The following is a 15,972-nucleotide window of genomic DNA, read 5'->3' on the forward strand; positions in this document are numbered from 1 at the left end:
TGTCATAAGTCTCACTATTATATTTTTAGGAATGAAATTAAACATTTACTAATGAATTATTATTCTTATGAAATAAATTTTTTTTGACTCAAAACTTTTTAGTATGAAATTGTTTTGTTTTTAAAAATACATTTACTAGCTATACTTTTAAAATTGTCACTAAATGTTCTTTTTTTTTTTGACTTGTGAGGATGATTTTTTTTTTTTGGTTTGGCACACAAAATTAGTCTATTAATATTTTTGTAACAAATTTTGTTAGATATTGAAGACAAAAAAATTTAATTTTTAAAATTCTTATGTGTTATAGTGCAAGTTTTGTTTTGTTTTGTTTTTGTTTTTTTTTTTTTCAAGTCTACCCCCAAAACAAGGGTTTTGCAACAACTTATAAGTTTAGCCTAAAGATAATCGGAAACCAATATACTACGGCAACATAAGGAACAAAATAATTCAAGACAAGACATTTATACACACAGACACACATGTATCAGTGCTTTCTTAACTGCTCATCATATTGTGCTCCTATTTAGAGAGAGAGAGAGAGAGAGAGAGGGTGTTTTTTCAGAGAGAAAGAGAGAGAGAGAGAGAATGGGTAGAGGAAGAGTAGAACTAAAGAGGATAGAGAACAAGATCAATCGTCAAGTGACTTTCTCAAAGAGAAGGAATGGTTTGCTTAAGAAAGCTTATGAGCTCTCTGTCCTCTGCGACGCTGAAGTGGCTCTCATCATCTTCTCCAGCCGCGGCAAGCTCTATGAGTTCGGCAGCGCTGGGTATCTCTCTCTCTCTCTCTCTCTCCCCTCTCTCTCTCTCTATATATATGTATATGTATATATCATATATGGATCTCATTTGGATCACCTGAACTTTGTTCAGTAATGTTTGTTTTTCATCACAGACTGTCCTCTCTCTAGTTGGGTTTTCTAGGTTTTTGTTTCTGATGATGATTCTGATGCTTCTATGGCTTCATGGTTTCTAGATTGATGTTCTGTGAAATGGGTTTTCCATTGAGAGATCGACACGTTTCACTCTTCTCTGAAAATCTCATCATAAAGATCAGAGAATGACTGACGAGGTTGTTCTACCCCAAAACTTCACTCCCTCCTCCTCTTGGACCTTTATGCAAGATCTAGGGTTCCCTTTTTTATTTTCCTTCTCTCTCTCTCTCTCTCTCTCGAAATGTGTTATAGGTAGTTAGTTAACATAGAGAGAAGCACTTGAAAGTCCAAAGGGTTTCAATGCTTGAAATTTTGTCTTCATCTCTTTCAATCCTTAGATCTTGGGGTTTCTTCACTGATTTGGTTCCTTTTTCTCTCTCCAAAATTCACCATCAATCATAACCTTTCCTTGCATATCTCTATTTTTCAAAAAAAAAGAAAATTATTGAACTTGTAAATTTTATTTTTTCTTTTTTTAAATGTTGATTGGAAGTGTTAAAATTTATTATTGTTTATAAGGATTTGATGAGGTAATTAATTGAAAAGAAAAGTTTTCTACTAGTAATTAAAAAAAAAATTAATTTTTTTTTATTAGTAATAAAGAGTTCTTTTCCTTTTAGAAATGTTTATTCGGTTTTTTTCCTCATTAAACCAAGAATAAGAAACTTTTTCTCATTTGATTTTCCTTTGCTTCTCTTTTCTTTTTCCCATGTCTTCTTCTTTCTCTTCTTTCTTTCTTTATTTTCTTTATTTTGTTTTATTTTCTCATGTTTCAAACACAATAGAAAAGAGGGGTTAGGTTATATATTGGTACCACTACCAATGTAAGCTAAAAATTGCAATATGTCAGGCATATATATATGTTATTGAAAACTTAGCATATATTGGTGTAAAAGAATGGTCATTGAAGCAAGAAAAATTTATGCTTCAAGACTCTCAGTCAAGCTATTTGGGTTTCTTTCTGGTAATCAATCTCTCTCTCTCTCTCTCTCCCTCTCTCCCTCGCTCTCTTTGTGTGATCTTGAAAAAATTTCTTTTCCTTTTGTTCTTTTACTGTATCATCATAAATCATGTCTTTCTTGGTGCAATTTGCAGTATAAAATTTAAATTTATTGCTTCTATATGATTATAATATATATTGATTCAGTACTTTGGAGGGGGGTTAGAAATAGGACTTTCTTCTTTTACCAAAAAGATAAAGAAAGCAAGGGTGTGCAGATGGTGGCTATTGTTGCATGAAGATGGAAGTTTCACAGATATACTCAAAACTCAAGATGTTTGAGGATCTATTGAAGAAAAAGATCAATATAAAAATATCAAATATTTATTTATTTATTTATCTAAAAACACCAACTGTAGGAGTTTCCAAAAATCTTTTATCTGTGCATTTATTCTTATCTGGGAATTTGGATATATGAAGAAAGAGGATCAGTAGTTTAAATGTTTGTTCATAGAGGTCTCTATCTTTGCATGCAAGAGAGGAAAATTTAATAGATACAACAAAATCTTTTATTTATTTATTTATTTATTTTTCAATTTTGCTTTTGGTTGTTATTTTTTTAATTTTTTTATTGGGGTAAATTATTTATTAATTCGGGTAAAAAGAGTACATCTAGATAACTTTAGTTGTTATTGTTATTACTGCTCTTTGGTTTGTGGAGGTGATCAAGTTTCTTATTTTTAATTTTTAATTTTGCTTTTGGTAGCTATTCCTTCGACTATTCTTGGATATGTGGAGGCGGTCAAGGCTTTTTTTTTTTTTTTTTTTTTGTCTGAAAACAAAACTATTTAAATCTTAAATACTCTTCCCCAAATTATTATTCTTATAAAAAATTTCATTGAGCAATGCTATAAATTTATAAATATTATCTAAAAATTTATCCAAAAATATCATTATGTGTCTCAGATCTATCTAAATCATAGAATAAATTTTTTTTTTTTTTTTAAAAATTCTATCTAAATCATGAATCTCATAAAATAATAATTCAATCTAAGCCATATATTGACAAATTTCATAACAAATTTCCCAATATTTATCTTTTGTGTTTTATGTTATATATATACTGGCATATTATCCATACTATGCACCGGTATAAATAAATAATCAAAATTTATTTTTTAAAATTAAATAATAATATAAAATTTATCTACAATATGTAATAAAAATTATTTATAATCAATTAAATACATGTCATAATTTAATTAATGAAAATTAAATAATAAATTACAAAAGTTATATTTATGATAAAACATAAATATATTTCGTTTTATAAGTTTTGTAATTTTAGTTTACCATATGATCTATGAAGCATAGACACGGCAAAATCAGCGCCGTGGCGGTGTCGGACACGGGGACACGCCGGGGACACGGGGACACGCCGGGGACACGTACGGGACACGCCATCTGCCGTGTCCCTTTAATTTAATTGTTTTTCTTGTAGGGGACACGCGTGTCCAGATCTGGACACGGCGTGAGGCGCGGCAAGTAGGAAGAGACAAAGGAGAGAGTGTGAAGGAAGAGAGTGAAGAGAGACAAACCTGTCGAAGATCGAAGCTCCATGAATCCAGTCGAAGATCGAAGCTCCAAGCTCCATCAGTCGATCGAACACCCCAGACGATCGCGATTGACCTCCATCCATGACCTCGACCTTGACTCGCCTGTCGATCTTCATCAGTAAGTCTCTCTCTCTCTCGTCCCTCTCTCTCGCCTTCCTTCTCGCTCGCGTCTCTCGCCCTAGCTCTTGCATCGATCGCGTCGATCGCTCTCTCTTGCAATCGCGTCGATCGCCCTCTCTCTCCTCTGATCTGATTCGATTCATGTACTAATATATCTATTATAGGTATATAATATATATATATCTGATTCATGTATAATATATCTATTAGGTATATAATATATATATGTATATATGTATTTATTTAATATTAATAAAAAAAACACCTTATATCTTATATTTTATATAATATATATACATATATTAATAAAAAAAAAGTAGACAAAATAAAATAAAATAAAAAATTAATAGAATCATATTTATTTTAAAATATAATAATTAAATAAAATAATTAACTTGTATTAAAATAAAAATATTTATATAAAAAAAAATTTGCCGTGTCCCCAGCCGTGTCCGTGTCCCCATTTTTTTAAAATTGCCGTGTCCCGTGTCCGTGTCCGTGTCCGTATGCGTGTCCGTGTCCGTGTCCGTGTCCGTGCTTCATAGCATATGATAGTAGTAAATTACATTTGTTAAAATACTAATATTTGAGTATTTTCATTATTAAAAAAAATTAAAATTAAAAAAAATTCATTGAGAGTTTGAACTTTAAAGAAATTTTAATTATATATATAATATAGATATAGATTATTTAAAATTGAAAAATATAAATATAAATTACTCAATCATAATATATGTAAATCTATATATATATATATATAAACATTTAATGTGTATAAAAATAATGATATGCCCGTTAAGTAGTAATGATGGCCATGGTGAGAAAAAAAATATGTTGCAAAATTTTAATTATATAAATCATATTATATTTTATAGTGAAGAATTTAAAATATTTTAATAGAAATATTTTACAGCGAAATATTTTTTGAGTGTGATTTATCAATTATTATTTTTTTAATTAGAAAACTCTCTGTTTGTTTGATTGTAAGGAATGAATGATTTTAGGGAATGATTCTAGGAATGAAAAATGCATTCTTTATTTAAAAAAGAAAATATTTGAGTGTGTGATTTATTTATAATTTTTTTAAATTAAAAAATTAAAAAATTTAAATTGAATACTTAGAATTCTAAAACTCTTTTTAATTATGAATTCGTTTCGGATGAAGATTTGAGCTACAATAGTCATATAAAATAAAATAGGTTATTTTAGCTAAATAGAATAAAATATCACATTCAACGCATAATCATTTCATTTTTTGTCTCACAAAAGTAAAAAAAAAATCAAAAAACTTATCTCAAACGAGGCTTTTTAGTCTTAGACCTTGTTTAGCAAGTGACTTTTTTAGTTAAAAAGTTAAAAAGTCACTAAAAAAATCAAAAAACTAACAATCTATACCAAAAAGTCAACGATTTCATTTTCTTTCTACTTTTTGCACATTTTTTCGTAAAATGTCAAAAAGTCATCTCAAACATACTAATTTTTTTTAATATCATATTTTAATCAAAAAATTAAAAAATTACTAAAAATACCTATTCCCAAACGAGACCTAAAATAACTAAAAGTTCAAAAAAAAAAAAAAATCAACTCACATCCCAAAACTCTATATAACGGCCCCGTTTGGTGTACCGATTAAAACAGTTTATAGATTATAACTTAACAAATTATAGATTATGACTTTAATCTGAAATTGTTAATCTGTTTGGTGTAGCTGTTGAATTATAGATTTAAGTTGCTGAGTAGCGTTTGTTAAATAAGCTGTGAAATAGTTTTTCCAATTAATTTTTATTTTTTGTTTGTCTACATTTCTCAAAAAAAAAATAATAATAATCTATAGTCCATTTGGGTCTTTTTCTATTTTTAAAAAAATAAAAAATAAAAAAAATCTAAGAATATAATCATAAATTAACATGTCCACAGCAGAAACTGATAATCAGAAATAATGGGTGAGCGGCTTTTTAAAATCAATTTTTTTGAGTTAAAATAAGTTATTAGAATCAGAAACTGTTTGAAATAAGTTTAACCAAACAGTCCAAAATAAACTTTTCAAAACTAAAAGTCATAAGTTAACTTTGAAAAATTAAAACAAACACCCCCAATATATAGATTACTACTGATACTCTGCTACATCTCTTTAACTTCAACCATTTACCCTTTGGTTTTTAGGATGCCCTCTAGTAGCTAGAAGCAAAGTATTTTTATTTTTTTTTTTTGAAATTTAATTCTATAATAATTTTATAATGATTAGACATCTTTTAAGTACGTTTCTCACTAGATAGAGATGGGATTGTTTAATAGTTGCTGAAATTGAGCAGTTATGGGTATGTTGATCCCAATGCATTAATGATTAGTCATTTTAGAACCATGTCTTAGAGTTACAAAATAATCTTAACAATCGTGTTAGGGCACTATATGAATATGTGTTCGTTTGGTAGTGCTTTTTTTTTTAAATTTATTTTTTGTTTTTTTTTAATTTTTTTAGTTTGAGATTTTTTTTGTTTGGTTGGTTTTTTTGTTTGAATTTTTGGACTTTTTAACTTTGGAATGATTAATTTTTTTGTTGATTTTTTAATTTTTTTGACTTTTTTAATTCTTTTTTTTATTCATATGCGATTATTTAGCCCCAAATCAGGATTGTATCACAATACAAATTTTAAGAGGTTTGACTTGGGGAAAATTATACAATTTTAAAAGGTTTGGCTTAGGATTTGGCACATATATATATATGGGTTTACCACACAAGAATTTGCAGATCGAATCTTATAAAGGTTAAACATTCAAAATCTTAGAGTCATAAGTCGAAGTGTATATAAATTGATTCGGACAACCGGTTATCAAATGTATATATATGGGTTTGACTCATGTTAGGGATTCAACTTGAGAGAGCATTTAAGCTTTAATAGGCTCATTGTAAGCCTAATTTTAGTAATTTAAATCGTTCATTTTTTAGATCTTATTGAGAAGAATATTCATATAAAAAATTCGGTGCTGATTGAGGGCCCTAAATTTCGGGGCTCGAATGCCCCGAAATTCCATTTTAGGTAAAAAAAAAAAAAAAAAAAGGAAAAAAGAAAGAAAGAAAAAAAGCAGTTTCCAAAATTGGAAATTAGGGGTATTCGGGGCAACTTTTTTAGGGCCACCAATCATTTTCCTAAAAAATTAATATGATTGAATTTTGGTAGTTATATATTTGAATCACATTTGTCTTTAAAAAACTGACAGGTATTCTTGAAATTATATTTGTCGTCTATTTTTTTAAGATAAATGTAATTCAAATCCAATCATCTTATTTTTTATATGCATATTATTCTCAACGAATGCTAAAAAGTGAACGATTTGGATCACTGAGATTGGGTTCACAATGAGCCCACTAAGCCCAATTATTATCTCAAGTTATATTGTGAACATGAGAGAAACCAAACCTTATATGTATATATATATATACTTCTTCTGTCTCAAAATATTAGTCCTTTATTCTATTTTTTATTGTCTCAAAATATTAGTAGTCTTTTTCCAAAAATTAAGGACTAAAATAACATGAATTTCTTATTTTTCTCTTCTTTTAAATTCATACACAAAAAGTATAATTATAACAATTGATATTTCCAAAAACAACCCCGGTTGGTAGCTCGAATATAGGGGCTCGAATTTGGCTCGAAATTAGGGGGAAGAAGAAAGAGGAGGAGGAGGAGGAGGAGGAGGAGGAGGGAGGAGGGAGGAGGAGGAGGAAGGACTGGAGGGGGCCCAATTATTAGGGCTGGAGGCGGAGGAGGGGGCGGAGGCACGATCGGGCGGAGCCGACGAGCTGCGAGCTGCAACGGTGGACGGAGGCGACGAACGAGCTGCGAACTGCGACGAGGACGGCGGGCGGAGGCTCCTCGCGACGAGGACGGCGGGCGGAGGCGGCGGAGGCTCCCTCTCTCCTCTTCCCCTCCGTTCTTCTTCTGGTTTCAACGAAGAAGAAGAAGAAAAGAAAGAAAGAAAAGGAAGAAAGAAAAAGAAAAAAAAAAAAAAGTCGTTTTGCCATTCGACCCAAATTCGGGCCACAAATTTCGAGCTACCAGCCATTTTTCTTCCAAAAAAAAGTCAAAGGGTAATAGTGAAAAGTTAGTATTTTTACCCCAAAAAAAAAAAAATAAAATTGGATTCTCCACAAGAAACTAATATTTTAAGATTGAAGGGATTTTTTTTTTTTTGACAAAAGAAAATTTTATTAATAAATTAATGAAATACATAGTACATCAATACAATTTTCCTAATACTTCAGTCAATTTAATCATGTCTTAAGATTTTTTTTTTCTTGTATCAATATTTTCATCAATTGTGTGTTTGAATGTAAAAAATTGAAAATATAAATACTCAATTTAGTTTGGTTTTCAAATTTTGCTTTCAATTTTTTAACTATAAATTAGTTTGATAAAAATAAATACTAAAATGATTTTTTCTTAAAAAATAAAATTATATGAAAATATAGAGTGTTTTTAATTTTCTTTTTTACTAGACTAAATTTTAGTTATCTAAAAAAAAGAAAAACACTGATTTTGAAAATGGGAGTAAACAGGTTTCTTGTACACTGAATGCTTCAACTTGACTCTTTGAAGGCCTATCCTGCCAAGGATATAACAGCAGCTTAGTTATTTTATTTTATTTTATTTAAAAAAATTGATACATTTTCCACATCATTCTAGGCTAGATATTTTGTAAATTTCAAGTTACTTTTCCAACACTGCCTCTTAATTTGACATTTTCATTTTTTATCTTCGGTGAAGATGTTAGCCAAAAGCTTCATCTTCTTTATTTTTATTTTTATTGTGATTGAAAAAATAAAATTTATTGATGAATTATTCAAGTACAAGCTGTACAACAAAAATGCATCAATAGTAGTCTTGGAAGAAAAGCATTATTGCTTAAGAAGTACATCCCATCTAAATTTGAATGCAATGATCTTTTCAATGTTCGTAGATGTGCATGGCTTGAATTTTGTTTTCTTTTTGTTTGATCAGATTGAATTTTGTTTTCTTAAACATGCTTATGAATATATTCTTCACACGAGCTTGTGTTTGATCTTCATATTCATTCATTCTTCCATATATGCTTCTTACAATTTTCTTCTCCTTGATCTTGTATCTCAAAAAAAAAAAAAAAAAAAAAACGTTCCATGCTAAATGTGGGGATATATTTTCTGAGTACCAACACGTGGTAAGGTGACGCCGATGTGTCAGCCGAGGTGCCACGTGTCCTGGTCGTGACGCCGAGGTGATCTTGACAAGGCCGAGGTTATCTCCGAAGATATCGGAATCCGAGATAAGTGGATAAGGGACAAGAGTCCTAGAATGAAAAGGGAACTGAACCTGGATGAGGGACAAGAGTTCTAGAATGAGAGAAGACTTCAGTTTGTATTAAGATAAGACTCTTAGAGAGTTTATCCTAATCTTACTGGGAGTCCAAGATTAGCAGTAATCCTGAGTCCATAGAAGTCAGGCTTCTATTGGGACTAGGTTTATGTTGGCTTGTAGGTTAGTCAGGTGTCATCTATTCTGCCAGTGCTTTCCAGCTGGTTACTAAGCAAGCAGTGTGGTCGGAAAATTTCCCATACAATTTGGTGCTGTCTGTGGGAAAGAAAGAAGAATAGATGGCCAATAAAAGAAAGAAGAATAGATGGCCAATGATGGATAGAAGGATCAGGCTGGAGACAACGCTCCTGCTGGGAATAGGAGATCTATCAACCTCGACGTTGAAGGGAACAACCACAACACAGAAACTCGTGACCAGAGTCACGGAGTGAAAGACGCCGGCCAGGAAGGTGACGCACCAAAGACAACAGATCGAAGCGGATACTACAACGAAGATGACCTCCAGGTATGGAAGGATAGATACCTGAGGAGGAACGAAGACCCTTCTAGAAGGGATGCAAAGACAGGGGGCATGAGCGCTCCCAAGGAGATAACATTCAAGTATAGAAGAACTCATCCTAAGTGAGCAGATCCCGAATTCCAGATCCTGGATCCCGGATCTGAGAAGACATGATCTCAGCCTAGACAAGTAGGCCCGAGAAGACGAGAGCTCAACCTAAGTGAGCAGATCTCGGATTCCAGATCCTGGATCCTAGAAGACATGATCTCGGCCTAGATGAGTAGGTCTGAGAAGAGAAGAGCTCAACCTGAGTGAGCAGATCTAAGATTCTAGCAGACAAGATCTCGGCACTTAAGTCCGAAAAGAGAAGAGCTCAGTGAGCAAATCTCAGATCCCAGAAGATAATTAAGAAAACACACAAGGTTGGACTGCAGTTAGCCAGGTTGAAGACCTTTTATAAAGTTCGCAAAGGAGTATGTGGAAGTCATGTAGGGGGCAGAGAGAAGAAGAATATGTTTACCACTGGTTGAAATTTGTCGCAATTTACAAGTTGGTTAAACCGATATGATGTTTACCACTTGTTGAAATTTGTAGCAATTTACAAGTTGGTTAAACCGAGATAATGTTTACCACTTGTTGAAATTTGTAGCAATTTACAAGTTGGTTAAACCGATATGATGTTTACCACTTGTTGAAATTTGTAGCAATTTACAGGTTGGTTAAACCGAGATGATGTTTACCACTTGTTGAAATTTGTAGCAATTTACAAGTTGGTTAAACTGAGATGATGTTTACTACTTGTTAAAATTTATAGCAATTTACAAGTTGGTTAAACCGATATGATGTTTACCACTTGTTAAAATTTGTAACAATTTACAAGTTGGTTTAACCGAGATGATGTTTAACACTTGTTGAAATTCTGTGTGAATTTACAAGTTGAAGTTAAACCGAGATCATATTTAACACTTGTTGAAATTCTGTGTGAATTTACAAGTTGAAGTTAAACTGAGGTCATATTTAACACTTGTTGGAATTCTGTGTGAATTTACAAGTTGAAGATAAACCGATGTGATATTTAACACTTGTTGAAATTCTGTGTGAATTTACAAGTTAAAGTTAAACCGAGATGATGTTTAACACTTGTTGAAATTCTGTGTGAATTTACAAGTTGAAGTTAAACCGATGTGATATTTAACACTTGTTGAAATTCTGTGTGAATTTACAAGTTAAAGTTAAACCGAGATGATGTTTAACACTTGTTGAAATTCTGTGTGAATTTACAAGTTAAAGTTAAACTAATGCGATATTTAACACTTGTTGAAATTCTGTGTGAATTTACAAATTGAAGTTAAACCGAGATGATATTTAACACTTGTTAAAATTCTGTGTGAATTTACAAGTTGAAGTTAAACCGAGGTCATATTTAACACTTGTTGAAATTCTGTGTGAATTTACAAGTTAAAGTTAAACCGATATGATATTTAACACTTGTTGAAATTGTGTGTGAATTTACAAGTTGAAGTTAAACCGAGGTCGTATCGGAAGAAGATTGGTTTAAACACTTGTTGAAATGTTTGAGAAAAATTTACAAGCTGAAGTTAAGCCGAGGTTATGATAAAGGATGATGGTTAAACACTTTGTTGAAATGTTTGAGAAAAATTTACAAGTTAAAGTCAAGTTCAAGTAATATGTGTGTACTTGCCGAGACTACCAGATTGTCAAAACTTGAAATATGGAAAACTGAAGTCTTGATAGAAGACATTGAGAAAGTGACAAGTCCTAAGCAACACTTGTGAAAATATTTGTTACAATATTTTCAAGTGTTAGGACAAGGCCGAGATGAGCAAGATTAGAAGTTGTGACAGAGGTATTTTACCCGAAGAGATTGCACAGTCAAGGTGTACTTTGAAGACATGCAAATTATTCTAAGTATAGAATTATACAAGAGCAGAAAAAAGAAGACATACATTCAAAGAAGAAATCAAAGAAATGCATTTAAAGAAGAAAGAAGGCACTTCGGCCTGAATATTGAAAAATAAATTATTCAGACTACAAAAATGGCACGTCGGCCGGATTAAAAGCATACAAAGACGGACAAAGTACAAGGTACAAGGTACAATGAGTAAAAGAAGGAAACAAAACCACTCGGCATCAATGGCAGAATATAGAAGGCAGTTGGGAAGACTTCTTAGCAGCCTTCTCGGCCTCGAGCTCAGCATCGATCCCCCGAAGAGTTTGATCAAGGCTCTTCTCGGCGATTGGCACCTCAGAGTTTGAAGGCAAGGATTGAAAGCAAGAATCTGGAAAAAGACACAGAAAACAGAAACAAGAATGTAATTCGTAATCAAGAATAGTGATGAAGCTATCAGGAAATCAAGACAAAAAGATTGCATAAGTGTGTCAAGCCAAGAACAGTGGCAGAAATCAACAGATGTGTGAACAGTGTGTATTCAAGAAGATGATTTGGAAACAACGGGTAAAACAGCAATGGTGATTAATAATGAAGCAGAGCTTCTTGAAAAGCAACAAGAAATAAAACCAGGAGGAACAGTGGCTTACTAGAAAGAGGGAAGCCGGAATGAGAATTGCCGAAGTCTGACGACAATGACAGAATGACGTAAGCTTCACCGGAGGAGAGGAACGAAGACAGTTACAGAAGCTTAAAAGCTTGGAACAATGACGGATTTAAGCAAAAGAGCTAGAAAGAGAAAAAGCCAGAGGATTGAATGAAAAAAGAGAAAAATAGTCAAGAAGACGACAAAGTTCAAGAATAAAGCCAAGTGCACAGGCACTAAGTAAATATGTGAAGAACAAGAAAGTAATGACCCAGACACGATGCTAGCAACAGAAAGCGGGTATGACAAGAACAGTGCCAGGCATTCAAACAATTCAAAACTTGAAGACAGACAAAAATAGAAGGCAACAGATGGCAAGTAAACAAATTCAGAAGAGTTATGAAAGATTGAGCTTAATAGCAAGTAAAGAGTTTATGAACCTTCCAAGTGAAATGAAAGCCGATATGAAAATCGCCGGAGTCAAATAGATGACTGGAAATTGGGAACTCACCAGAGAGTGTGAGTGGAGCAGTTGCAAAGCTCTTGGAGTTTATGAATTAATGGAACCAGAACCTCGGCTAGGAGGTGCGATTTCAAGCAGCTTGGAAAGCATAAAACTTGATTCTTGACACCAGTGGACAGTAAAGTCCAGGGAACTTTGAGGTCGGCGAGTTTGATCTCGGACAGAGGGGCACAAATGAACGAACAGTGTAGGTTCCATCACCTCAGAATGCCGAGGTAATAGAACCTAGGGGGCAGTTGTAGGGATATATTTTCTGAGTACCAACACGTGGCAAGGTGACGCCGACGTGTCAGCCGAGGTGCCACGTGTCCTGGTCGTGACGCCGAGGTGATCTTGGCATGGCCGAGGTTATCTCCGAAGATATCGAAATCCGAGATAAGTGGATAAGGGACAAGAGTCCTAGAATGAAAAGGGAACTCAACCTGGATGAGGGACAAGAGTCCTAGAATGAGAGAAGACTTCAGTTTGTATTAAGATAAGACTCTTAGAAGTTTATCCTAATCTTACTAGGAGTCCAAGATTAGCAGTAATCCTGAGTCCATAGAAATCAGGCTTCTATTGGGACTAGGTTTATGTTGGCTATAAAAGAGAGGCACCCCCGTGGGTCTAAGGTATGCTTTTGATACTCAAGCTTGTGAGTTTAGTACTTGATTTATCTTTGAGAGATATACTGACTTGATCGTCGGAGTGCCCCCGGGTGGACGAACCACCGCGAGATTCTTATATTTCTGTTGCAGGTCAGTCAGTTGCCATCTATTCTGCCAGTGCTCTCCAGCTGGTTACTAAGCGGGCAGTGTGGTCGGAAAATTTCCCATACACTAAGACACTCTCATACCACTCTTTAGAAGGGGACATATTGGAAACCCTTGCCTTTGGCTCAATACTGATCACCCAAACAAACATGTAGCTGTAAGATATATCAAACGCAATGGGTAAAAAGATTTAAGTCATACCTTACGTAATGGAATCTGAAACAATGAACCTTGTGGATAAATCACGTGCTTCACAAATCACAAACTACGAACACCCAACAATGGAGTGATACCACAGTATGAGTATTACCCACACTAGTCACAATGCAAATGCTTGATTGTTTTACAGATGGGAGAGAGTTAGAGAAAGAGTATGAAAAAATATCAATCGTTATTCTAATCATCCTGTATCCCATATATAACGTATCTGATATAAAGGCTATCTAACCATCTATCCATATCTGTTGATAAGATATGATAGATATAGATATAAGATAGTGGGTTATCCAAAACTAAGGATAGATAAAATTTAAATTCAAAAATCAAATTATTTAGATGATCTAATATTGGTCATGGGTCATGCCACATGGGTGCCCAAATCCGAGTCCAATACCCGGTCCAATTTCCAACATCTCTCACTCGCACATAAGTTAGCATGCCACTACTACATCTTTATCTCAATCTCCCCAGATATTTAACAATCACATACTAGCCAATAGACCGTGTGACTGCTGAGAAACACCTGCATGTGGGAGCTATACACTAGAAACTCAAAATGAGCCAGCATAGAGACATCAACCCAAAAAGAATAGAAATAGTGTCTTATATATCCCAGACCCAATAAATTACACCGGTCTAAAAAACATCTATAATCCCTAAAAAAAGAGCATGTTTGATCCTCTCAATTCTTGCAATATATTCACACTCAATCCGCCTCTCATACAGAGCGATGTGAGTTTCCGGCATTGAATATACAACAGTGGTGTAATACTAGATGATCTTCCCTTTGCCCTCATGCCATTTAGTTTAGGATTGATCACTTTCCCAGTGATGTCCATTAAGGCCGAATCATACATGACTGCAGGCAACATACCAAAGTAGCAGAACATCAATCCCTTACCTTATGACATAGTCAAAGGTCACAAAAGGGTACATAAATGAAAGTCATATCAATAATGATACGTAAGACTCACACGGTGAGGAAACATGGATCCATTCTCTCACCTCATTACTCGGTCGCAAAGCACATGTAGTATGAATACATGTTACGGTGGAGTAACTCTTCCAAAGAGTGACGTTATACTCGATACACCGTACAGATCTTAGTCTTGTCGCTTTGTAGCGCCTAACTCGAATTCTCTATTTGTTCGCTTTCTAGGCGCCAAATGAGATCTCGCATCTGGCTAATCAAAACAGGCACAACATTAAAAATGGGTACTAACATTCATGTTTAGTCTTTAACACTACCTCATCTTGGTTGTAACCAAGGTGACATACATAGTGGATAATTTAAGCCTCTCTTGGCTCTAAATAAAAATAAACCACTAGTCTCATCCTTACTAGCTCCCAAGCGCCAAGGGTGATTGCTCGTGTGAGTGAGTCAATCTTGTCTGTTGACATTATCATCTGCTAATCATTTTGACACAAACCATAATAGTGTCAACATCCTATCATCTCACAAAAAATAAGTAATCGATTTAAAAAAAAAACACGATCATAGTCTGTGCAATTCTAAATTCCAAGTATAAGCCTTATCAGCACCTCTTGTGATAAGCAGATACAACGGAATCTACCATGTGCGCCTCACATGAAATGGTTCAAAATCGTTACCTCTTGCACAATTACCTCTTTAAAGACATTTTAGTGACCAATCTGCGTTCATTCAAGATGTGTCCAACTAGCGCATTGAATCTTATAAGGGGCAAATTAATATACTACTAATAAAGCATTCTATTCACAGTCTAATGAGTAAGGTCAATGTCTAAACTACTCAGTTGACCATTTACCAAAGATAACACTCATCATGCCAAACACGCCCAAAAAAAAAAAAAAAAAAAAAAAAAAACAAGGAACATAGGTCATCTATTTCTCCCAAAAACAATCCGAGGATTCACTCAATAGCTAAGGCTTTGGCTTTTACCGATAGGTAAGTCAATGCATTTCCAATTTTGCATCTAGAATCATTCTAGGATATTCCTTATGTATGTCATTAAAGACAAACTGGGAATTCTCTCAAAACAATCCTTAAGGATCGTACATCCGAGCATATAAATTACATCACCCATGTCTATCATATCTAAAACAGAGGACTGCCCACCGTAGGTGGCGACAACCTTATAAATTACTGGCTCATAATGACTAAGTAACGAAAAACTTCTTTTGGACCATTGATCATGCCTCAGTGGTCTTCATCGATCATCGTCGGCCTATCATGACTCGACGAAATCTAAGAACCACTATTTGGATAACTGTTTTAGGCTATAAAAGATTTATTAGAACTAGCAACCTTTTTGTGCTCCTAACTTTTCACCATAAAAGCAGAAGGTAAATCCTTACGGATCTACTTATCCAATTCTCCAACGAGAAGCTGGGTCACAATGTCCACAAATCAATGTTCCAAACTTATGTCAATCATAGCCTAAGTCAAAATAACCTCACTCCCCAGGAGGAAGTCTTCTCATGGT

At 33.7% G+C, this 15,972-nt stretch overlaps 1 protein-coding gene across 2 annotated transcripts in view; it reads left to right on the top strand.

Annotated features, from left to right (window-relative positions):
* Positions 1 to 315: 315 nt before the first annotated feature.
* AGL6 (AGAMOUS-like 6) overlaps positions 316 to 15,972 on the top strand; it is a 32,129-nt gene continuing 16,472 nt past the window's right edge. For both annotated transcript variants that reach the window (XM_028261521.2, XM_028261524.2), the window contains exon 1: positions 316 to 767. In XM_028261521.2, the coding sequence (XP_028117322.1) occupies positions 586 to 767 (182 nt within the window). In that variant the 5' untranslated portion in view covers positions 316 to 585. The remainder of the gene's footprint in view (positions 768 to 15,972) is intronic.

This window comes from Camellia sinensis, chromosome 2 (assembly GCF_055761805.1).
Source record: "Camellia sinensis isolate YWXY chromosome 2, ASM5576180v1, whole genome shotgun sequence".
In the NCBI taxonomy this organism is placed as follows: Eukaryota; Viridiplantae; Streptophyta; class Magnoliopsida; order Ericales; family Theaceae; genus Camellia; species Camellia sinensis.